Source organism: Tursiops truncatus, chromosome 1 (genome assembly GCF_011762595.2).
Source record: "Tursiops truncatus isolate mTurTru1 chromosome 1, mTurTru1.mat.Y, whole genome shotgun sequence".
Classification (NCBI taxonomy): Eukaryota; Metazoa; Chordata; class Mammalia; order Artiodactyla; family Delphinidae; genus Tursiops; species Tursiops truncatus.
Window position 1 is genome coordinate 73471939 of NC_047034.1, and position 24951 is coordinate 73496889.

The 24951-nt window shown below is 49.7% G+C and overlaps 2 protein-coding genes across 3 annotated transcripts; both read left to right on the plus strand.

Moving 5' to 3' along the window:
• Positions 1 to 670: 670 nt before the first annotated feature.
• On the plus strand, positions 671 to 3857 carry S100A5 (S100 calcium binding protein A5). Its single transcript, XM_033858875.2, has 4 exons — positions 671 to 826; positions 1411 to 1569; positions 3186 to 3262; positions 3641 to 3857. The coding sequence occupies exons 1-4, from the start codon at positions 773 to 775 to the stop codon at positions 3720 to 3722; spliced, it is 372 nt and encodes a 123-aa protein (XP_033714766.1). The 5' UTR covers positions 671 to 772; the 3' UTR covers positions 3723 to 3857.
• A 347-nt stretch (positions 3858 to 4204) lies between these two features.
• LOC101316834 (protein S100-A6) lies at positions 4205 to 6432 on the plus strand. Of its 2 annotated transcripts, none has more exons than XM_073807465.1 (3): positions 4205 to 4228; positions 5684 to 5842; positions 6208 to 6432. In XM_073807465.1, the coding sequence occupies exons 2-3, from the start codon at positions 5705 to 5707 to the stop codon at positions 6340 to 6342; spliced, it is 273 nt and encodes a 90-aa protein (XP_073663566.1). In that variant the 5' UTR covers positions 4205 to 4228; positions 5684 to 5704; the 3' UTR covers positions 6343 to 6432. The 2 variants fall into 2 exon arrangements, with proteins under 2 accessions (XP_073663566.1, XP_004328431.1); XM_004328383.4 differs by lacking the exon at positions 4205 to 4228 and adding an exon at positions 4986 to 5136.
• The last annotated feature ends 18519 nt before the right edge of the window (positions 6433 to 24951 follow it).

The window sequence follows — 24951 nt, forward strand, 5'->3', positions numbered from 1 at the left end:
CATCCTTGTTTGGAAACAAGGAAGGTGAGATTGGCAGAGGGGGTTTCTCCCCACCTGTGTCCCAGGAGGCTCTGACCTGGGCCTCCTTGTCTCCGGCCCCTTTTTATTGGCCCTGTCTCTTCCCTGGTTCCCTGGGGACTGGAGCAAGGGAATTAAAGTCAGAGACCAGTGGGAGGGAGTCTGCTTCTGCTGCGTGAGTTCTCTGGCTCTCTCCTTCCTTGGAGTCCTTCCTGCTCATTTATATGGTGGGGCAAGCTGGGCGATGAGGCCACAGGGTGACTAGCTCTGGTGACCTCCGCCAAGGAAGGCCGGGCCCGATGAGTGGGCACGTGTTTGGAGAGAAGAGGGCAGAGTATTTGGAATCGTGGCCCTGGGGGTGGAGGTGGGGATCAGAACCAGCCAGGATGCTGCTGCAGATGCCCAGAGGCCTCGCCTTCCACTGTGGTCCTGGTTGAGTCTCCTGGCAGTGGGGAGAGGCTGAGGGTTTGGGGTGGTAAGAGATGAATTTCAGGTCCAGTTCAAGAATCGTCAGGTGGGCTTTGGTCTGTAGGTAAGAGGCAGCAGCTTCTTCCTCCTTTCCTTGCTCCGGACTCAACACAGATTTACCTGTAGCCCCCAGGTTCTTGGGTGTTGGCTCCTTCCTGCCTAAGAGGGAAGTGGTTTCCAAGCTGAGTCACGGGAGCTCCAGCTGCTTCTTCTCTTGGGCGGGTGTGGCTGTGCTGATGGACTGGGGGGCCCCATTCAGACCCAACCTCTGGATCCAGCTCTCAGAATGACCCTGGAGGTTTCAATAGGCCCACCCCCTTCGCTGCCTCGTGGCTGGTCTGTATGTATAGTTCTCTGGGCCAGAGGGTGGACCAGCTGGACAAGTCCTGGCACCCCTCCCCGACTTCCTGTTGAGATCTTACCTTCCAGTTCTAGCCCCAGCCTCCTCCAACCCCTGGACTCTCTCTTTGCCCTGTCCCCCACTTCTATAATGGGACACTCCCTGATATTAGGTGATTCAGGGACCCGGGCCAAGGAGGGTGACTTGGGTGAGGACGGCCTCTGGAAAATGAGTGCCCAAGATGGACCGGGCAGGGAGAAAATCCTGACCCTTCACTGGCTCCACCATCTGTCACCAGTTCTTCTTTTGGGGAGGCCATCCTGTCACCCATCTGTCCCTAGACCCCTTTTTCAACATCTCCTAAGCGGGAGAGTGTGCAGTGTCCTTCCGGCCTGGTCAGTCTCACTGCTCCTTGGTTCTCACTACAACCTGTCCTGAGACACTGGGGTCCACTTGGGAGATTTTGATCTCATCGTGGGTTCCAGTAGCTGGTCCTTGAGGGAGAGGCTTGGAGGTGGGCTAGTGCTGGGGGGAAGCAGAAGGTCCAGCTTCCTGGGCAATGGGATCTTTTCCTTTCCCTTCAGCCCCCAGAACTGCACACCATGCTGGAGACGTCTTTGGAGAAGGCCCTGACCACTGTGGTCACCACTTTCCATAAATATTCAGGGAGAGAGGGCAGCAAACTGACTCTGAGTAGGAAGGAGCTGAAGGAACTGATTGAGAAAGACCTGTGTCTTGGTGAGGTAGGTGTCGGTCCCTCCCCTGCACCCCAGAGTCCCAGTGCTCCGTGCTCCGTGGGCACCGTGGGGGAGGGGACGGAAAAAAAGAGGAAGCACTGATGCCACCCCCGAGGGCTTCCCAGCATGAGGTGGGAGGCCCAGCGTGAGGGGATACACACCTACCCGCAGGGTACACTAGCCTCAGCAAGGACAGGATGGCCAAAGGGTACAGACAGAGACCCAAGGAAGAGGGTGAACATCTTGGGCCGCGCCTGGGGATGAGTCAGGTCTCACTGGGAATGGAGACGGGCAGTGTCTGGAGGGTGGACCTCAGCGTGCACGATGGTTTAGAGAAGGAGATCAAGGAAACTTCCATGTTGAGGCGCGGCTCTCACAGCTGTGGAGGCTGTGCAAGGGATGGAGTGGGGGTGGGCGAGGTGATTCAGGGGTCCAGGTCAGCTGTGCACAGCTCAAGGGCAGGGCCCCCGCCTGGCTCTCCTCCATGTACCCGGCATGTCTGGGGCTCTCAGCTGGTGCTGACACGGGAACCAAAAGGATCCTTCTACTAGTTTGTGAACACAGTTTGGAAGGGGGAAGAGCAGATTCTTACCAGATGGAGACGGTGGGAGGGAAGCAACTGACAAAGGGAAAGGCCTATAAGGTAGTCATTATGTTATTATTACAGTTAACAAATAAATTGAGGCTCGGATATGTTATATAACTGTCTGAGGACACCCAGCTAGTGAGAGGCTGGAATTCCAGCCCGGGCCCATGTATCAACCTCCCTCGTTCCTTTAAAATCGGCCTGTGGGCCTCTCCTGTCGCATCTTGAACCCTAGTGGGCCTCCCCAGAGAGAAGCTCCACCTAGTGTGTCCCTGTGGACAGGGGACCAAAGCAGGCGTGGGTGTCACCAGGCCTCCCCTCTGGCCTTCCTGCCAAGCTCTCTGCATTCTGGAGTTAATGAGGACAGAGGGAGGGGCCGTGGGTCCAGCAGGGTTAACTACAAGGGGACAGAGGCCCTGGGGAGGGCCTGGCTATAACAGGAGCCCAGACTGGGGACAAGGGTGGCGTCACAGAGACGCTGTTTCCATCTCTATGTCCCGAAGTCCTGTCTCCTGTGGAAAAGTTGGAGGTGAGGGCAGTGAAGGGGAGAGGGCAGGATGTGTCTGTATTTTCTTCCTGTTCCCCCTGAGGGTGCTGTCTCCATCCTCTTGGTGGAGCTGGGCCGGTTGGGCAGGGGACCAGACAAGGAAGAGGACTGGGTGCCAGGCACTGGCTCCATGCAGCTGTCCTGCAGGGGCGGGATAAGGCTTGGATCTCGCTTAGTGCCACACAGTCACCAAGCCGTCTCTATTAAGTGTTGTATGAAATCTAGCTTATTATTTCTCTGGGTGGTAGAAAGTGTCGAGGGGAAGGGGGCTGCCCTAGTCTTCCTCTTGTAATTTATTCCGATTCAGGAGTCAGGTCACTGAGCTCTGCCTGGTGGCACCCTGTGCTGGGTGTGGCCTGGGGGGAGACTCTGGGGGTTGAGATGCTCTGCTGCTGACTCACCTGGGGATCAGCCTGAGGCTGCCTTCCCAGGGGTCAGGGCAGGGCTGGGAGGGGTGGCTGACCTGTCTCTCTACCTGGGCCCTCGAAGAAGATGAAGGAGAGCAGCATCGATGACCTGATGAAGAGCTTGGACAAGAACAGCGACCAGGAGATCGACTTCAAGGAGTACTCGGGGACTTCCCTGGTGGCGCAGTGGTTAAGAATCCACCTGCCAATGCAGGGGACACGGGTTTGAACCATGGTCCTGGAAGATCCCACATGCCGCGGAGCAACTAAGCCTGGGCGCCACAACTACTGAGCCTGCGCTCTAGAGTCCACGAGCCACAACTACTGAGCCGTGTGCCACAACTACTGAAGCCCGCGTGCCCAGAGCCTGTGCTCTGCAACAAGAGAAGCCACCACAATGAGAAGCCCGCGCACCGCAATGAAGAGTAGCCCCCACTCGCCACAACTAGAGAAAGCCTGTGCGCAGCAATGAAGACCCATCGCAGCCAAAAATAAATAAATGAATAAACAAATTTATTAAAAAAACCAACAAAAAAGCAAACAAAAAAAGGAGTACTCGGTGTTCCCGACCACGCTGTGTGTGGCCTACAACGACTTCTTCCTGGCGGACAACCAATGACTGGGCCCTGGCCCCTGACCCCTGCAGCTCCTCTCATAGACCCTCCGTGGCCCCTTGCCTTCCTCTCCCTCCCAGATGGACCCTGCTTCAGCCTTCCCTTCCAGCAGAGGAAATAAAGGTTTTTGATTCCAGGTGTCCAGGGCTGGTTTGGAACATTCTTGTCCACCTTGGCTGGGGGTGGGGTGGGACCAGGCAGAGCTTCTCCTTAAGTGGGTGGGCAGCCTCTGGGTGTTCACGTTCTGGGTTTCCACCCCACTTCCTGTTCTTCAGTGCAGACGTGACTAATCTTATCCAGGCTTAGTTTGGCCCTCCAGGAAAATGAGGAAGTGGGGCCAGGCTTTTGCTTGCCTCCAGGGAATGCTGCAAATATGCAGAGAAAGCTAAGGGGGAAAGTGCTCTGAGAGTGAGGACACTGGGGGTGGCTGGGATGCGGTCCCTGAGGGCAGTGGTGGACAGGCCACTCCGACTTGCCACCAGCTCACAGGAGGCCCCCACTGAGGACACTGGTAAGAAGGGGGAGTCTGGCCTTGACCTCCACACCTGCCCCCTTTCCTTCTCCTCCTTTTGCCCCCCAGCAACGAGCCCTACCATCATCTCTGGGATCCAGGGCTTTCTGCTCTCCCCACCTCCCTCCCCGTATCAAAATCCTTTCTTGGGAGAGGACCTGACAGACTTTGCATTGGAGGGTAAATAACTAATGACACAGGGCTTGACTCTGGTGTGTGTGTGCACTTTAATGGGCAAGAGGCTGCGGGTGGAATTCAGGTGGGGGGATGGGGGAAGGGATCGAGGGTGGTGGTATTTTTCCCTGGGGGGATGTGTGTTCTAGGTGTCCTTTAAATCGTATCCTGTAGACCAGTGGCTGCTCCCCGTCCTTCATCTAGGGTTCGCCCCCGTTTCCCCCGGCGCCGGGGAGCGGCACCCTTCTCCCCGCCCTTCCACACACACACACACACACACACACACACACACACACACACACACACACACACACACACACACACACACACACACACACACACACACACACACACACACACACACACACACACACACACACACACACACACACACACACACACACACACACTCTGACACTGCCCGGCTCTCCGCCTCCTCCTCTTGTCACATCGCGACGGGGGGCAAACAGAGTTTTGGAGATTAGGTGGGAGCTCGAGGTCACTGGGCTGGCCGCGGTCTCCCCTCGGCGCCCCAGCCCCGCGGAGCCCCGAACAGCCCCGGGGCAGGAGGCGTGGAAAAGTTTTGGGGCGAGGATGTTGTGTAAAGGGCGGGGCAGGGTGGGGCGCGGGCGGGCAGTGGGCGGCCGGCCTCCCGGAAGCGCCGCTATAAGGCTGGCGGGCTGGCCACACGGCCATCCCCCTCGGCCGCTCCTTCTCGCTTCGCTGCAGCCGCGGTGAGTCCTCGCTAGGCAGGGCAGCCCCCGTCCTTCGGGGCCAGCCCGCCCCGGGTTAGTCCGCCCGCATCCAGACTGGGGCCGGCAGGGAGAGGCGGGAGCGGCCAGGCCGGCCCCGGGCTAAGGCATCCGGTGGGGCGGCTCCCCACTGTGGCCCTTCTGGGGTTGGGAGAGTGAGTCCCAGGGTGTGTCCGTGCCGCAGTGTGTGGTCCTGTGAGGCTGTGTGTGTGTAGGGCTGGGTGTGCAGCCTTCACCCTCACTCACAACATATTCCCCAACTTTTCTTGGAACCCCTGGAAGACAGTTCTCCGCTGTGGTTCTATTTGTTCCTTAGAATTCTTGAACAACCTCTGCTCTGGTCCTCTGTAGGGCACTCACCTCTTGGCCTTAGACTCTGCCCTCTCCCTCCTCTACAAGCCCTGGGCTGTCTCCTGATGTCACCTGACACTTAGTGGTTTGGCACGGGTAGTCAAAGGGAGTTGGGGGGGGTGTGGGTGAGTGAGAAGGCCCTGCTGCCCAGGGCGCTGAGCAGCCTCTCTGCCCTCAGCTCTGAGCCCAGCCTTCAGCCATGGCGTGCCCCCTGGATCAGGCTATTGGCCTCCTGGTGACCATCTTCCACAAGTACTCCAGTCAGGAGGGTGACAAGAACACCCTGAGCAAGAGTGAACTGAAGGAGCTGATCCAGAAGGAGCTCACCATTGGTGCGGTGAGTGACCCTCCCCAGACCCCCTCTCCCCACCTCTCGCCCTTTAGAAGCAGGATTCGGAGAGGGTGAGGTGCCAGGTGCATGACTCAGGCTTACCCACATTCTGGGGCCCTAGACCATGTGCCTTACTGGACCACTGGTCCACACCCCTGAGGGGCTGGGGAAGCTGGTAGCCTGGTATTCACTCCTCCTGAGTGAGGAACAGAGGAGAAGTAAAGCCAAGTGAACCCAAAGTGGGCTTGGATCTTTGGTGACAAGTGAGCACAGAGCCATTTGTATGAGAGGGGGCTGCCTGGGAGGGGGAAAGGCAGAGAACCCAAGGTCTCAAAACCATTGAGTCTGGATTTCCCATTCTAACACGTTAGAAGCTGCAGGATGCTGAAATTGCAAAGCTGATGGACGACCTGGACCGGAACAAGGACCAGGTGGTGAACTTCCAAGAATATGTCACCTTCCTGGGGGCCTTGGCCATGATCTACAATGACATCCTCCGAGGCTGAAAGTAAATTGGGAAGGTGGAGACACCCTCTAGCTGGCCTGTCTAGTGGTGGGTAACTGTACAATAAATTTTTTTTTTTTGGTTAAATCTATCCCTGTGTCCTGGCTTCCCAGTGATTTCCGTTTCCTCCTCTGCTTGGTGCTACATCGCCACCAGAGGGTTTTCTCACAGTTACCTCCGGGAGTGACTCAGTGACTCACCAGGCCAGGGGAGCTGGTGGGAGGGTCCACAAAATGGCGGATGCACCCTAACAAAGCGGTTGTGAGCTCATTAAGTTGCCTTTATGTGAATTAGAAAAAGATGCCCACTCTGGGTGAAGCCATCTTAAGGAAAGGCTCAAGTGGTCCCCCGTGAAAGGGGTTCTGAGATGGGCTTGGAGAAGGAAATGGTGCTTGAGCCAGGCTGTGATGAGTCCAGAGTGTGGCAGAGATAGTCCTATCAGGATCTCTGAAGACAAAGACGTGTTTTTCCTCTGGGCGTGGTGAGAGGGGAAGGGCCAGAAGGGCCTTGGGTCGGGGCCGGTCCACTTTCTCACCACAGTGAAATGGGGGCAGAGAAGGCATATCTGGCATTCCCAGAGCCTGGACGGAGAGTGTTCTGCTATTCTGTCGGAGACCACTGCGGACGGACGCTGTATGGTTGAGTTCGATTCTGCTGTCTATGCCCTGGTTGGTCAAAGGTGGGAGGCACGCTTTAAGAGTCTGTCCCTGCATTCAGGGACAGGGTCCTTTGTGCCAGGGGTGGTGGTCTGAGAAGCTGGCAGCTGTGCGAATAAATGACTCATGGGGTGTTCATGAAAGGGGTGGGCTGAGGGTCCTCGGGGTGGAGTGGGGGGGGGGTCTCCGGGGCTGGGCAACTGCGCCTTCAAGCCTTTCTGTCAATATTGAGCCAGCCCATCCCTACAGCCTCAGCAGAAAGAATCACCCCAGGTATTCCACCGGAGCCAAGCCTGGCTCTCAGCCCCCATCAGGGAAAATGACTAATTGTCTGAATTATTGTCTGAGTTCACTGTTTGCATTAGCGTTTTCAGGCAGGCGGGTAGGGGAAGGGGGTAAATTGTGTTTCAGGGCCATGGGGCAGTTCTGTCCCCTCCAGGCCTAGCGTATGTCAGGCAAGTTCCTCTGTAGGCTCTGGGGACCCCAGAGGGAGACCATATCCTCCTTCCCCTCTTACTCACCTCCCCACTTCCCAGGGGGCTCAACTCCGCTGAATTGAGTCTCCTTCCTCCAGGGGGTGGGGATGAGCCAACAGTCCCAAGAGGGCTGGAAGCCTCACCTCTTGGCTTCCCTCTAGTGGCCTCTCCTTCCCCGCAGGGACTAGGGACTGGCACAGCTGGGAACCAGGAAGGGACCCAGGTTGAGCTCCCGGTCTGCACAGCCGTGTCCAAGCCTTGGCTCTATCCGCCCCCGCAAAGATACCTTCCCGGCGTCGCAGCGGCCAGCATAATGGGGCGTGGAGCGAGCGCCCTCGTGTGGACAGAGAGCAGGACGCCGCGGGGCCGTTGTGGTTGGTTTTCTCGAACCCCTAGGGAGGGGCCAGTGGCGGAGGGAGCCAAGGTGGAGCCCTTCCAGTGAAGAGGAAAACACCACTTGGTGCTATGGGAATGTCAGCCGGGGGATCTTTTGGCTCCCAGCAATTAACCCCCCAATAAAGCAACTCGCAACTCAGCCTTTACCTAAGACGCACGTGCCACGAGCAAGTCCATGAAAGGAAGGCGGTTTGCAAAGACAATCTGAACCCTGTCCCCCGCCCCTCCCGCTTTCAGGGCCTAGAAGACCTGCGTACAAAGAGGGAGGAGGGGTCATTTCAGTGGGTGAAGACCTACTGCCCTGCCCAGGGAGGGGCTGCTCAGACAAGGCCTTCGGTCATACATCTGCAGGGAGCTCTGGTGGGTGGGCAGGCCGAGAGCTTTAGGAGAATCGGTAAACGTGCACAGTTCACCTGCTAAATAAACAGGCGTGTCCTTCAGCGGCTGCCTTTCCATAATAGTGGAGGGGAACAGGAACACGGATTTAAAAGATAAAACAAACCCCCAAACATGCAGCAAATCTTTTGTTTGCTTTGAGGGTGTGGTCTTCAAGGCTTTTTTGAGGGATGGTGGGAGGAAGCAGTATTTACAACGGAACCTCGTGGGTGCTCTACTCAAAGGGTGGGACTGTGTGTGGAGGGGGCACAGACTGGTCACTTTTTATTGCATTTGCCTCCAACGGATGTAATGGAAATGAAGCCTTTAGTTCACTCTGTGGAACAGGGGCCTGGGCTTAGGGTAGAGGGAGACGTTCAGATGTGAGCTGGGGGCTTCACATCCTGTCCCTTTGCTGAGGCTGATCCAGGCCTCTGGTGGAAGTGGCTCTGCGTTCCCCTATGCCCCTCGCTGAGGCTCCTTTTTCCCTCGCTGTGCATAAATGGGCATTAATCCTACAACCTAGTCAGCCCGACACCCAGGAAGCTGAAACAGCGGCACCACAGCCCATGTCTGTAAGCTGGGGCGGGGCCCCAGTGGGAGGGGTTTTGGACTGAGTCACCGTATGTAGCTCTTTGTTCTCTGCCAAGCATATCTGATACTGTCGGGAATAAAGCCACTGTACGTTTGTATAGCGCTTTTATTTTTACAAGGCACTTTCATATCCATTCTTTTGTGATGCTCAGAAGGTTTATGTGGAGTATGTATTATTAACCCTGTTGAACAAGTGAAAAGACCAATAGAGGACTAAGTGCTTCCACCCAGGGCAAACTGTAAATTCAGAACTGGGCCCTCTCCCTTCCCTTTGCCAGTTCATTAGTGCTTATCACATCATGACATAGTTTGGCCATTTCTTCTTCATGTTTTTCTCTTAAATGTTTTAATCACATATTGAGAGTGTACAAAATGACTTATAGAAATAATCAGTGAGTCAGGGCTGCCTTGGCCTGGGTCTTATCTTGGGCTAGGTCTCATTCAAGGACCAGACATTCAAAGGCAAGTGACAAGGAAAGATGGTTTTTCACTACTTATAAAGGGGGAAAGGGAACCGGTTCTCCTCTCCTTCTGAAAGGGTCTCTTTGGGAATGATACGGTGCTAAATCCTAACACCACTCTCTGGAATGTAAATAAAATTTCTCTAGGAACCAGATAGCTCCAGGAGTCTCCAGTTTTTAGGTCCTAGAGATCTCTAAAGTCTGAGTCTTCATCTCTTTTGAAGTATAAATACCTAGAGAGGAGCTTTCCGGTCTCCTGAGCTCCTTGGGGCTTAACCTTGGGACCTACTGCAGGTGGTAAGCATTTGACTCTCTCTCTTTGGGAAACAAGAGAAGTTTTATTATCCTTTTGGATCAAGCAATTAACGACACAAATGGCTGTGAGTCTAATCCTCAAGGTCTGTGAAGAGTCCCAGGAGGCTAGGGTTTGTACTGGGGCACTGAGAAATTCACTGACAAGTTTTATTTTCTTGCACTCAAATAACCAGTGTTAATAAACTAGGATGCCTTATTCCATAGCTTTCTAAAAAACTGTATAAATATAGTTCCACATATAAGACATGTGTATGATGTAATTGCGTTATAAAAATGGAATCATGATATATATATATATATTTCTCTCATTTTATGTTTTCTCCATTTAACAATATATCACGAAAATCCCTTCAGGTCAACTGGTAGAGGTCTAAATCCTTCTTTTTTTTTTTTTTTGCAATACGCGGGCGTCTCACTGCTGTGGCCTTTCCTGTTGCGGAGCACAGGCTCCGGACGCGCAGGCTCAGTGGCCATGGCTCACGGGCCCAGCCGTTCTGTGGCATGTGGGATCTTTCCGGATCGGGGCACGAACCCATGTCTCCTGCATCGGCAGGCGGACTCTCAACCACTGCGCCACCAGGGAAGCCCTAAATCCTTCTTTTTAATGGCTGTAGGTTATTCCACGGTACAGAAGCACCATAATTTATCTGATCATTTCCTATTTCCTATTTCCTAGTGGTGGGCATTTCCTACCCCCAATTTTTTCACTACAAGCAATAATAATATTGCTGAATAAACATCTCTGTATACACATTCTTAAGGACTGATGGTTTTATTTATTTAGTACAGAATCCCAGGAGTGAAACTGCTGGCTTGAAGGGCATATACATACTTAGTTTAAATAGCTATTGCTATATTACTTTCCACAACAGCAGTAACAATTCACACTTCCCATTAGTGGTAAATGATCCAGCATCCTGGACAGCCTTAGGCAGTATCATTTGAAAAAGTTTTAGCCAGTCTGATAGGATCTAGTTGATTTTGAACTAGAAGAGCTCTAGTGGGTTCTCAGAGGTAGCTTAGGGGCTTGCCCATGGTGGTGTGGTGGCTCAGACAGGGCAGCTTCTGGCCACTCACCCTGTTTTAGCCAGAGCTCTGTATTTTTCGTGGACCAGCCTCCTGCATTATGTTTTCTTTTAAGAAAGGGTTCCGGGGAATGTTTAAAAGCCCTGCCTCTAAGCTATGGGTGTGCGGTGGGTATTGAAGGTTTTGAAGAGAGTGATGATATGTTAAAGGTCTGGACTTCAAAGAGATCTGGACTCTGGGGAACAGGCCAGGAAGCTGCTGGCCACTGCAGGTGGGACAGTGAGGATCTGACCTGGAGTGCAGTGGGGTGGCAGGAAGAGGGCAGGCAGGTGCCCAAAGATGAACAGGTAGAGTCTGCTGGATGTGTGGCGGGGTTGGCGTCGTAGAGGCTAGCAGGCCCCAGGTTGGCACCTGGGTGGGTGGCCAGGAGGCCTGTGATGGCACTCCTGGAGCAAGCACCCCAGTCTTCCTGGCACTTTGGGACTTAACCTGCGGACCTAGTCCAGGTGGTGAACAGGGACAGACCCAGAGGAGCCTGAAAAGGGAGATGGGTAAGGGGAGGTGGGGTGTGTGTAGGGTCAGCCACTGGCCATTGCTCAGTGGGATGCCCAAGCAGACCCTTCTCCCTGTCCTCTGAGTGCCCTGCCTGTGTCCTCCCAGAATCTAGGGGAGAGCAACCCAGCCCTCTGTCCAGGGGGAAGGGGAAAGGTGGGGAGGGTCCTGAGGCACCCCCTTACGCCTCTCTTCAAGAAGGCTACACTCACAGCATCAGAAGGTTCTCCTGCTTCCAGGTCAGTGTAGGGCTTTCAGGTGGGGAGACCTGCAGGATGCTTCCTCCGTGGAGGTCTCCCCCACCCACAGTTCTTCAAGCCTCCAAAAGCTAAGTTGCCACGCCCATCCCTTAGGACACCCCACTGCTCCTCTTAGATAAGGATGTCCCAGCGTTTAGGCCCTTGGCGCTTTGGAAGCTAATGGAGCTTTCCTATGCCAGGCTCTGCCTGCTCTGGGGGGTTCTGGGTTGGGGGGGCAGTTCTAGACCTAGGAGTGGGGACGCTGATGAGTGTCCCAATCCCGGTTCTTTCTCTGCAGCGTGTGACAGCTGTGACCGATTTCCTGACAAATTACCTAGGAACAAGGCTGCCTTTGACTTCCATGGGCTCTAGGTACTTTTGCCTCTGTGGATCCTCCATAGGAAAATATTAAAAACTGTATTTTATGACTGTGTTGGTATAAAGATAAATGTGAACCAAGATGGAATCATTATTATATATTCATTATTAGTATCTTCAGGTTTCTTGTACTTTTAAACGAAATGAAAAATGTTTTCGGGGCCCTGGGCACAGTGCCTTCCATGTATAATGGGTGCCCTGCGCCCAGAGGCCAGCATCTCACCCAGAGAGTATTGTCATTACAAGAAAAAAATAGCCTAGGGACTTCCCTGGTGGTCCAGTGGTTAAAACTCTGCTCTCCCAATGGAGGGGGCACTGATTCGATCCCTGACTGGGGAACTAAGATCCCCGCATGACGAAAGGCATGGGCAAAAAAACAAAAAGCCCAAGAAAAAATAGTCTTGTCTCTCTGTCTTTTTTTGGTGGGGGGGGGGGGTATGCGGGTCTCTCACCACTGTGACCTCTCCCGTTGCGGAGCACAGGCTCCAGATGCACAAGCCCAGCTGCCATGGCTCACAGGCCTAGCCGCTCCGCAGCATGTGGGATCTTCCCGGACCGGGACACGAACCCGTGTCCCCTGCATCGGCAGGCGGACTCTCAACCACTGCACCACCAGGGAAACTCGTCTCTCTCTCTCTTTTAAACAGCTTTATTGAGGTGTTTCTCTGTGAGAAATTAGGATCTCACAGAGACATCTGGCCTCCCATGTTCATTGCATCATTACACACAATAGCCAAGATCTGGAAACAATCTAAGGGACGTTCAATGGATATATACTCAATGGAGTATTATTCCTTCATGAGAGAAAAGGAAACCCTGCCATTTGTGACAGCATGGATGGACCTTGAGGACATTATGTTAAGTGAGATGTCAGACAGAGAAAGACAAGCCCAGTATGTTCTTACTCATATGTAGAATCTAGCAAAGTCGAATTCAGAGAAACAGAGAATAGAGTGGTGGTTACCAGGGGTTGGGGGTTGGGGGAAATGGGGAGATGTTAGGCAAAGGGTCAAAAGGGTCTAAACTTAGAGCTGTAAGTTTAAGTTCTGGGGCTCTAATGTCTAGCATGATGATTATAGCTAACAGTACTGTGTTATTAAGTACTTGAATGTTCTAAGAAAGTAGATCTTAAATGCTCTCACCACAAAAAAGAAAGGGTGACTACGTGATGGCATGCAGGTGGTAGCTATGCTATGGCAGTCATCATTTTGCCATATAAACATTTATCAAATCAACACTTTGTACACCTTGAACTTACACAATGTTATAAGTCAATTATGTCTCATAAAGCTGGGGAAAAAAACAAACCAAACCAAATAAAGCCAAAACACACACACAAACAAAAGCTTTATTGCGATATAATTCATGCATCATAAGATTGACCGTTTTAAAGTGTACAATCCAGTGGGGATTTGGAGGGGGGTTAAAATAACAGAACTTTATTCTTTCACGGTCCTGTAGGCCAGACGTCTGAAATCAAGGGGTTGTGGGTAGGGCCACACTCTCTCCAAAGGCTCTAGGGGAAAATTGGTTTGTTGTCCCTTTCGGCATCTGGTGGCTGCTGGCGTTGCTTGACCTGAGTCTGCACCACTTGTGTCTGCAGTCTTTGCCTCTGTGGTCGCATTGCCTCCTCTGTGTCAAATCTCTCCTGGCCTCACTTTTTTTTCCCAGTTGAAAAAAATTATAGCAAAATACAGGCGTACCTTGGAGATAAGGCAGGTTTGGTTCCAGACCATCGCAAAAAAGCGAATATAGCAATAAAGTGAGTCACACAAACTTTTTGGTTTTCCAGTGCATGTAAAAGTTACGTTTGCACTATTACTCTATTAGTACAGTATTATGCTTAAAAAATGTACATACCTTAATTTAAAAATACTTTATTGCTGAAAAATGCTAACCATCATCTGAGTCTTTGGCGAGTCATAATCGTTTTGCAAGCTTACCATCAAATATCACTGATCACAGATCACCATAACAAATATAATAATAATGAAAAAGTTTGAAATATTGTGAGAAATACCAAAATGTGACACAGAGACAGGATGTGAGCAAATGCTCTTGGAAAAATTGGGCCTATAGACTTGCTTGACACAATGTGGCCACAAGTCTTCAGTCTGTAATAACCACAATATCTGTGAAGTGCAATAAAGTGAAGCCCAATAAAATGAGGTATGCTGTACACATAACATAAAATGAACCTTTGAAAAGTGTACATTCTGTGGTATTAAATACATTCACACTGTTGCACAGCCATCTCTACCATCCATCTCCGTAGTTCTTTTCATCTTTTGTAAAATCGAAACTCTGTATCTATTAAAGAGTAATTCCCAATCCCCCCTCTTTCCCCAGCTCTGCTTTCTGTCTCTATGAATTTGACTAAGTGTTTTGTACAAGTGGAATCATGCAGTATTTGTACTTTTAGGACTGGCTTTATTTCACTTAGCATAATGTCCTCAGATTTCATCCATGTGGTAGCATCCTTAAAATTCCTTAAAAAGGAATTTCCTTCCTTTTTAAGGTGGAATAATGTTCCATTATTTGAATATACCTCATTTTGCTTATCTATTCCTTTGTTGCTGGACACTTGGGTTGCTACTGCATTTCAGCAATTGTGAATAATGCTACTATGAACATGGGTGTACATATAACCCTTTGGGACCCTGCTTTCAATTCTTTATTCTTCCAGGTGTAGCAGAGATAGCTCCTCTCCACTACCCCACTAGGTGTCCTGGGGTGCTCTTTGGTTGTACAGTTGTCCTAGAGGTGCTATGGAAATCTGTTCTCCTAGTGTGTGAGTGTGTTTGAGTGTGTGAGTGTGTTTGAGTGTGTGTGTGTGTACAGCTGTGGCGGAGTGATGACTGTCACTGGCCAGGCATTCCTCACTGGGTGGTCAGCTGGTAGGGTGGTTGGTGCAGAGAAGGAAGTTTTCACTCACAGGAAGACTTGAACCTTGGGTGCTGATGGTGTGAATACTGAAGGGTTAGCCAGCAGGGGCTAGGTTCCACCCCATCTCATGGAAGGCCCTTCGCATGGTCCCTTCCATCAGCCCTGTTACCCAGCACCCCCTGGACAATGAATGGCTGACTCCCTGACAATTCTTTCAGTTCTGCTCTCCCCAGGTACCCACACTGCAGACTCCACTTTCCTTCTCTCATTTTTCCCTGGCTCCGCCAAGCTCCCTCCCACCATTTTCATTCCTTTACCCCAGAAACTCTGTTCTAACTGTACCTTAAATTCATAGCAACAGAAAAACCAGTTGAGCCAGGAAAGCTCATTCTTAGTGATTGTTATATGAGAGCAAAATATCAATACCTGTGTTTTGGTTTTTATTGTGCACATTATTAAAATATGGGGTTGAATACTTGTATTCTATGTAAAAGTTTTCAGAATTTATAACATTAAAAACACTGGAATTATGTATTAAAATATTTCAAAAAATTAGAAACACATGACAAAGTGTCAAATAAAAGCAAAAACTTCAAATATAAACATAAACATAAAGATGCATTATTCTTCCAATCTAAATTAGTAGGTAAAATTAATAAAATATTATTCAAAAAGTAAACCAAACACTATATAAATATAAAGAAAACTTAACTTTGAAAAAAGGAAGATGAAATGATATCTTTAAAAAAACACAATCTTATTACTATGAACAATTATATGTGAATAAAATGGATAACTGAGAAAAAGTGGATAAATTTCTTGAAATGTACAATTTCCCAAGACTGAATCAGGAAGAAATAGAAAATGTGAACAGACTTATTTCCAGTAATTAAATTCAATCAGTAATTTTAAAACTCCCAACAAGCAAAAGTGTAGGACTGGATGGCTTCACAGGTGAATTCTACCAAACATTTAAAAAAGAATCAGGGCTTCCCTGGTGGCGCAGTGATTAAGAGTCCGCCTGCCGATGCAGGGGACATGGGTTCATGCCCTGGTACGGGAAGATCCCACATGTCGCAGGGCTGCTGGGCCCGTGAGCCATGGCCGCTCAGCCTGTGCGTCTGGAGCCTGTGCTCCGCAACGGGAGAGGCCACAGCAGCGAGAGGCCCACGTACTGAAAAAAAAAAAAAAAAATAAAAAAAAAAAAAATAAAATAAAATAAAAAAATAAAAAAGAATTAACACTTATTCTTCTCAAACTATTCCAAAAAAATTGAAGAATATGGAACACTTCTGAACTCATTCTATAAGGCCAGCATTGCTGATACGAAAACCAGATAAAGGCACCATAAAAAAAAGAAAATTATAGGCCAATATCACTGATGAGCAACATAGGTGCAAAAATCCTCAACAAAATATTAGCAAACTGAATTCAACAATACGTTAAAAGATCATACGCCATGATCAAGTGAGATTTATCCCAGGGATGCAAGGATGGTTCAATATCCACAAATCAATCAACATGATTCACCATATTAATAGATGGAAGAATAAAAATGATATATTCATCTCAATAGATGTAGGAAAAGCTTTTGACAGAATTCAACATCTATTTATGATAAAACCCCAACAAAGTGGGTAATAAAGTCCCCTGCATTTGCAGGCAGATTCTTAACCACTGCGCCACCAGGGAAGTCCCTCTGATAACTTCTAGATAAATACCACTGAACTAGGTAAGAAATTACAGAACTCTAATGAAAAAGCTGATGGCTTCATAAAAATACTAACAAAAGATCAAGATCAGTAAACTAGACTGGATTCTGGATTCTTCTAGTTTCCTCAAATATTTGGCTCCAGCTCTCCAAACTAATGTTTCCACTTTTTCTCCCACTTTGACTTGGAATCATTGAGAACTAAAGTGGCCCTTTTCCTGAAGTCCTGCAAATGGAAACTGAACAACCTGATATCAGCTTAAGGGAGACCCCTGCAATAGCCCATGTTTAGACAATCTTTGTGCCTGCTGCTGTGTAAGCCACTCAGAAAGTTTACCTGAGTACCTGATGACATCACCAGAGATATTTCAAACTGCAAAAGATGCTTCAGCCCTGACATCTAGAAATCTTCGACTGGCAACTCTCAGGACTCAGAAAATTTGCTCCAATCATTAACCTTTGTTTTTCTTTTTCTGCATAGAAATGCCTCTTTTTAAATACCTGATTGCTTGGACTCTAAAGCCCTAACCTTGAGAGCCCACCTGCATTACAGCCTCTTGAAATGAGAAACTGAACTGACCTACTGTCAGGACTAAGAGACCGGTTCAATGAGATGTAAAGCAACTGATCAACTCAACTTCTGGTCTATGAAACTTCTTAAAAGAGATTTCAAAGGTGGGGCTGGAGGGGAGCAAGATTTGCCCCCTAAAATGTATCTCTTTGGCATGAGGATTAGATTAGGACGATCATTTTTAAGAATCAGAAGTCTCAGGAAACCTCCTCCTTAGCTGCCTAAAGAATCTAGAATAGAGCTATCACCAGAGATTTGTGCAAAGAATATGGGCTAGGTGTGGTGGGGGAAGCTCCACTGGGCCTGGATATCAGAGTCCACTCTGTCGCTTTGTCTGCAAGGCCCAGCGAACATTTGTTTACCAAACATCTGCTTTTCCATCTCCTTGTGAAATGCCTTCCTCCTAACTGAAGTCCCAAATCAGTACTCCCAGCTCCTCTTTTGTCTTTAGCTCAAGATGGTATTTAAGGGCACCATTCACCTATTTTGGTGAGTTCCTCAGTTTTCTTGGGTTTCTCCTATGTATATATGTTATTAACCTTTCGTTTGATTTTTTTCCTGTTAATCTGTCTCATGTCAGTTTAATTTCTTAGATCAGCCAGAAGAACCTAGAAGGGCAGAGGAAAATTTCTTCCTCTCTGACAGCATAAACTAGTGATTGCTAGGGGAGGGAGATGGGGGGAGAATGAATGAAATAGGTGAGGGAGATTAAGAGGCACAAACTTCCAGTTATAAAATAAGTAAGTCATGGGGATGTAACGTACAGCATGGGAATATAGTCAATAATATTGTAATAACTCTGTATGGTGACGGATGGTAATTAGACTAATTGTGGTGGTCATTTTGTAATGTATAGAAAAATTGAGTCACTATGTTGTACACCTGAAACTAATATAATATAATAAGCCAATTATACTTCAATTAAAAAATAGCACAATTTTAAAAAGTAATCATCATCAGTGGTGCCGTCCTTGAGCTGTGAATGTAATTTTGTGGACGGTTTGCCAGCTACTGAAAGCACTGTCATCTTCATCTAGATTGATAGGGGTGAGGGACAGCCGATTCCATCTTCTAATAACCTCATTTCTTGTTTAGTAACTTTGAGATGCTTTGGAATATTTTTCAGGGCCTGCGGTCTTTGTTGTTAACTGTAAGCCAGTTTCTATTTTAAAGATCATATGTTCAATTTGCTTTGCCTTCCTTAATTACTTCATTTATGAACAGGGATGACAACGCAGAGGAACTGGTATCAATTTCAGTACTGAAACGTCCAACATCCTTTGCTCAGGGATAATGAGAATTATTTTTTACTTTGTTGATTGCCACTTTCTGTCGCCTTTTGCAGATTATGGAGGTATAGAAGAATGCTTTCTAATAGCGTTAACATTTGTTTGATTTGAAATTTTAATGTAACCTATAGGTTACATTATGTACATCTCAAATTCTTAGGTACATCTCAATACATAAATGGTTAAGAGTTCAGGTTTTGAAAAATACTGAATTAATGTTGCTATATGGACAAAAATGCTAATAGTTTGGTACCTAAAAGTTACACAATATACCAGAATACATAAATATAGAAAACAGGCATTGTAATCACTTATTCTTTAAAACAAGTGAGCAAGCAAATTCCCAACCAAGCGGGAAGCTCCTCTGCCTGCCCTCACTCTCTCAGCGGGAGGGGAAGACTAGGTTTGCCTCCAGGAATGAGTCAAAACTATTTTTAATGCATCCCCCTTCCCCCGCAAAAAGAAGAGACAAGCATCTCTACTTTCTTTTCTTAAAAAATTTATTTATTTATTTATTTCAGCTGCTCTGGGTCTTAGTTGCAGCATGCGGGATGTGGGATGTGGGATCTAGTTCCCTGACTAGGAATGAACCCGGGCCCCCTGCACTGGGAGTGCAGAGTCTTAGCCACTGGACCACTGGGGAAGTCCCCATTTCTACTTTCTTACCGAATTTTCCTACAAGTGTATAATTTCCATTTTAATGACGACACACTGTTCCTTCCTGCTGATGTTCAACATTTGGTAATGTCCCCTCATTTTGGACATTTAGATGGTTTCTGGGTGTCCTTTCGTCCTCCCAGCTGCAGGTCACCTGTGGTAACTATATTACTAAATACAGTTTTTAGCTTGTGAGTTACTCTCAAGAGTGCGGAATTATTACCAGATCAGAATCAGTTCCGGGGCTCTCGCCCAGCTCTGGCTTGTGATTTTATGTTCTGAGAAGCGTCCTTGTTCATAGCTCAGAGCCACGGTGTTAGTTTAGGAATACACAAAAGTATGATCCAAAACTTGATCAGGAAATTGCTGAGTTTGGTGAGTAAAAACTTCTCTAAGAAACTGGGAAGAGCCTTAAAAAAAGGTATGTGTGTGTGTTTGCCCTGAATTTGGGGGAAAAAAAATCCACCTCCTTCCTTTTCTGACCTCCTATTTGAGGTCAGAGTATGGATGGGAGCGGGGGCGAGGGGAGGAGGAGGCTGGGAATGATGGAGCCCAGGGGATCAGGCTGTGCCAGGGTCTGGAACCTGGAAGGCTTCCCTTTTCACCACGTGGCAGGAAGGCTCTGACCAGCCCTGTGACTGTCCAATCACCAGTCCTTTGGTGCCCCCTGCTGACCATTCAGTCCCCACTCAGTGTGGTCCTGCCTAGGAGAGATGCCTGAGAGCCTGGGGTGGTGAGATTTTTGCCAAGGGATTGCCTGGGAAAATCTGATGGCCAGATGTTTGGACCAGAAGCCAGACCCTTCTGCTCCTCTTAGGGTTGAGTCACACAGCCCTGTTAATGCGCAGCCCCACAGTGTAAGGAAAAATTGAGTTAGACCCAGTTTGTCTTCCACATTGCTGTCAAATTTGTCTTTCTGGCAAATAAAGCTGGTTCAGTAGCTTAAAATCCTATATTGACCTCTGCTATGGACTGAATGTTTGTTTCCCCCAAATTCATATGTTAGTCCCCAATATGATGGTATTGATATTTGGAGGTTGGGGCCTCTGGGAAATAATTGGGTTTGGATGAAGTCATGGGAGTCGAGCCCTCAGTATGGGATTGGTGCCCTTGTAAGGACACCCTCTGCTGGTAGAAAGGAGCACTGCACACATGCTGGACACTTGCCTTGGTCTGATCTTGCCACATCCATTCCATGATTTGTTCATGCAATTTCTTCTGCCTCCTGGGAAACCCACTTCAGGTTCAAATGTCACCTCCTTTGTGATATCTCAGGTCCCTACTTTTATCTCCCACAGCAGCCCCTACACACCTCTATACTAGTCCTATTACATAGTAGTATTGATATGAACATCTGTTTACAAGCCTGCCCCCCTCTGCTTCTCCTTCCTTCCATCCCTTCTCCTGATACTCACACTGGGAGCTACTCAGAGTGAGGGACCGTGTCATCCTCATCTTTATTTTATTTTTTATTGTTAAAAATTTGTTTATTTATTTATTTATTTTTGGCTGCATTGGGTCTTCATTCCTGCACACCAACTCTCTCTAGTTGTGGTGAGCGGGGGCTACTCTTCATTGTCGTGTGTGGGCTTCTCATTGCGGTGGCTTCTCTTGTTGTGGAGCACAGGCTCTAGGCATGCGGGCTTCAGTAGTTGTGGTACTCTGGCTCTGTAGCTATGGCCCACAGGCTCAGTAGTTGTGGCTCAGGGGCTTAGTTGCTCTGCAGCATGTGGGATCTTCCCAGACCAGGGCTCAAACCCGTGTCCTCTTCACTGGCAGGCAGATTCACCACGGCGCCACCAGGGAAGCCCCCTCATCTTTATTTAGCACAGGGCCTGCCACATAATAGGTGTCCCATAAATCTTTGTTGCATGGATGAAGACACTTCCACACAGTGGAAGGTTGTGGGATAAAGGGCTGGGGGTGGGGACCTGCAGAAGAATTTTTGATGTAGGACTCAGATCCGCACAAATCCTGGAGCTGGAGGACACGTTCAGCTCTGAGGCAGGGGGAGGGATGCATTGATTATTTGAGATCAAGTCCAACACGTGGGTTCCGCGTCTGTACCTGCCAAGCAGAGGGTATCCATGAGTCACCTGCTCAGGAATACGGCAAGGGCTCAGTCCTGCTGCTCGGGGGTGCTGGGGAAGTTAATAGTCTCGGTCAGGCTTCAGAGGCAGTAATAGGCCTTTGACCAGACAAAGACCCTGAAGGTGCTAAACTGCCGGACTATGTGTAAGTCAGTAGAAACGACCTAGCGAGCCCGAGAACCAACAGATAAGGGAGGGAGTAAGTCACGAAGCTTCCTGGGCCTTGGGAATCTGGCCACTTCCCAGGATGAGCGAACATTTGGAGACGTACGACTGGAGAGCAAAGCATTTCTGATAACAGCCAGAGCTGCATATTTGCACATAAGCTGGTGATTATCAGCTTGCGGCTTGGCGTTAAAAGGACTCCTTTGAGCAGTACTCTGAAGTCTCAACCCCGTGGGGTGGACACACCGCTTGGGACCTTCTAACTGGGACTCCGGACTGCCGTTTCATGGACTTGCCAGTGCTGCTTGGATCCGGAAGGAGGTGTTTCCCCAATTTGGTGATTGTACATACATTTATTTCTTACCATTTTGCTTATCTTTGTGCTACAATTTATAATTAACCTAATAAACTTTCTTATCTCTTCCTTATTAAGTGTAGAGTGGTTATTTTGCTGATGAATCCTTTGAACTTAAAACCCAGAGTAAGTCTCTCGGCAAGACAGGGGGTGGTGGGGAGACACAGCTGTGGGTGGACACAGACCCAGAATTCCACTCTCACGTGAACTCCGGCAGGGCACGAGGAACCCTGGATGTGTTCATCGCTGTGTCTCTCATTCCCAGCACCTTGAGGGGCATAGAGCAGGTGCTTTGCGAAACACAACCAGCGTAGGGAATGCACAGCACTCAGTGAAGCGCAGACGGAAACAGATCTCTATTCTCTCCAAATGCTCTCCGATAAACCTGCTTTCTACCATTACTCTTCTCTATCCTTGGATGAAATCTTGCAGGTCCTACAGCCTTTCTAGTCACTCAGCTCTTGATTTCCAGGAAATTAAAAGTTCAGTCCGAAGTCTCTTATCCCAGTGAAAGTGCCTGGCCTGCCCCTTGGGGGCCTGGATGTCGGCCTGCCTCTTTACTGGTCCCACCGGCCCTTTCACCCTCCTTCCCTGCTCACCGTGTCTCCTCTGGCCCTTCTCGGGGGCAGAGACAGGAGGGACAGGGGGTCATCATCTGGCCTTGGAGTCCTCATGGGCGGGGGTTCAAATGTTGACTGTCTCGGGGGAGGAGGTAATTTTGTGGGTTCATCAGAGCGCCCCCCTTCAGCTGATCCTTTACAGCATCCCACCTCCACTCTGCCCTGACTTCCAGCGGAAGTCTCCAGGCAGACTCTCCATTAGGGTCCCTTTGTCCTGGAGGTCGGCCCCCTTTGGTGGGGTCCACTTCTAGCCACAGGACCTTGACAATTGCCCCGCCACTGGGGGGAGGGCAACCTCATCCCTTCACAGGCATCTTTTCATACCTGCTTTGGGGCAGCCAGCCTCTTCCCTTGAGAGTTTAAGTGTCCACAGGACACGGCCCATGTCCTGAGTGGTTCTCACTTGGGTTAAGGTGAAGGCGAAGCGCCTTGCCCTCTACCTCTTTGGGGGATGTGGTGGGAAACCGATAGCAGCCCTGCCAACACCCTGCTTCCCTCCTGCCTCTGACCAACCCCGGCCTCTCCTGATAGGTAAAGACATTGTGTTTCTGGTTCACCTCCTTCCTAGAAAGTCCTCCATAGCTGGTCAAGAGCCTCTCTTTAGAATGTGTGGAAACTTAACCCTTTGTCTTCAGCATTGGGGCCACAGTAAAAAAGGATTCAGCTGAAAACGTTCTTTTTTGAACATCCTGTTACGTCGGGGCTGTCGGATGACAATCAGTATCAAGGCCTGAAAGAACAAAGAACATTATTTGGGCTCTTAAGAATTGCAGTTTGGGAGACACAGATCTAGGTCAACCAGAAACAGTGTTCTGAGGAAGAGACAGTCAGGGGCTCACAAGGACGAAAGCCACAAGGCTGTCCTCTGACACAAGGAAGGAAATATTTGTTGTTAAGGGATAGGCTGCCATGAGTCATTTTAGGGTAAGGGTCTGATAAGTGTCTTGAGGTCTGGAACATTGGACAGATGTTCTAGATGTCTTTGTGAAGGCAGTGAGTGGTCAAAAGGTCAGCTTATATCTGGGTTGAGACACGCATATGTCTCACTTCCTCAGTGGCCTCCCGGCTCCATTTTAGGGAGCTCTCTTAGCAACACCGACTCCAGGGTTAGTGGGGTGAATAAAGGGGGCTTCCTGGGTGAGCCATGAAGCGGCAGGAGAGCAGCCATGGGGGGCCCAGCTAGGGATCCCCAGAGCAGACTTGGACTGGAACGCTGGCTCTCTCATTTCTTGGTTGTGTGTTTTTGGGAAAGCTACGTATTCTCTCTACAACTGGCTCGTCCCTAAAATAGGGATCATTATAGAATCCACCACATACAGGGTTAGGATGAATGAGATGACGTAGCCTCGAGTTTGGCTGCAGGAGAGCCTTCACTCTGGTAGTAATATCGCTTGGGGGTTATTGTTCCTCAGAGGCCAGGACGGCTGTACCAGCAGGGTGGGGTAGGGTCTGACCTCAGGCTTGGCCGGAAGCAGCAGGAGGGGAACGGGAGGGAGGTGGGAGACGGGGAGTGAGGAATTCAGTGCAGAGTGGAAGCCAGTTTCTGGCTCCTGGGTTGAGCAGCTGTCGGAGGAGAAAGCCAGAGACGATCCCCCTCCCCAGGCACCCCCCACCCCCACCTCCTGCCATCCCCCAGCCCCCCAGCTGAGTTGCTGGCAACCTGCACTGTCAGACTTCTCACTCCCTCTGCGGGGAGGACGAGCTCAGTCCTGAGCCTGGTCCCTGGAGAGTAGCCCTGGTGGGTGGGAGAGAGGGTCCTGTGCCTTCTCCCCTCCCCCTCCTCTCTGCAGGTCCAGGTTCTCCCCTCCCCCTCCTCTCTGCAGTGTCAGCCCCTCCTCCCTGGCTGACCTGCCCCAGGACCTGGGCCTTGGCCCAGACAGCTGACTCATAAGTTCTCCCAGTTCTCTGGCAAACAATTCCACAGCCTCCCCTCTCTGGTCTTGGAAATGGAAACTCTTCTTCATGGAGCCAGTGAAGGAAACCAGCTGCACAGAGCTGGCGAGTCAAACTGGACTAGATGACTGGTGAGAAAGGGCTCAGTAAGGTCAGATGCCCTGTGAAGGCCCGTGGAGGCCAGTCAGCCCTTGGTGTCCTTGCAGCGTTCATTTTCATGCACACAGGTCTGACCACTATCTCTTCCCCTTTTGAGGAACTTTCCTTCCCCACTTTCATTTCATTCTGGTGGTGCTCCCAATTACTCTGCCTTACTCCTGCGTGCCCCAGTGTGGGTGTGTGACTGCAGGCAGGCCGGTTTGACATCCTTGTCCGCTGACGTTGTGGGTCCTGGCCAGCCTGCTGTGCTCAGTCCCTCCTGGACCTGGAAGAGTGGAGACACCTGATGGATGGTGGTCAACCAGCCATCCTGACCTGGCTGCAATGTGGCTCTGCATACATGAGTGATACAGCAAGATGGGGCTCGTAGCCAAGAAGAAATTGTGCCTGGAGCCTGGAGGTTGGATCTAGGTGAGGTGGTTTCCTGAAGGCCGGTTTTGAAACCATGTCAGGCTGGAGTTTCAGTATGACAAGGTTGAGAGCCTGAGGGGGAATTAGAAAACTGTTCAGAGAACACCTTGCAGCCTGACATCCTGTGGGATGGAATTTCCTGGGTCTTTCGCAATAAACACAAACCACATAAATGAAGTGTCAGAACGCTCTTTTCTCCAAGCCTCAAATCCAGCTCTTGTGGGTGATGTCAGTCTGGCCACAGGGATTGTTGAAGGGGTGGTCGTGTGACCTAAACTGGGCCAATCAGGGTCCTTTCCTGGGGGAAGGATGCTAGAGGAAGAAAGCCCTCTCTG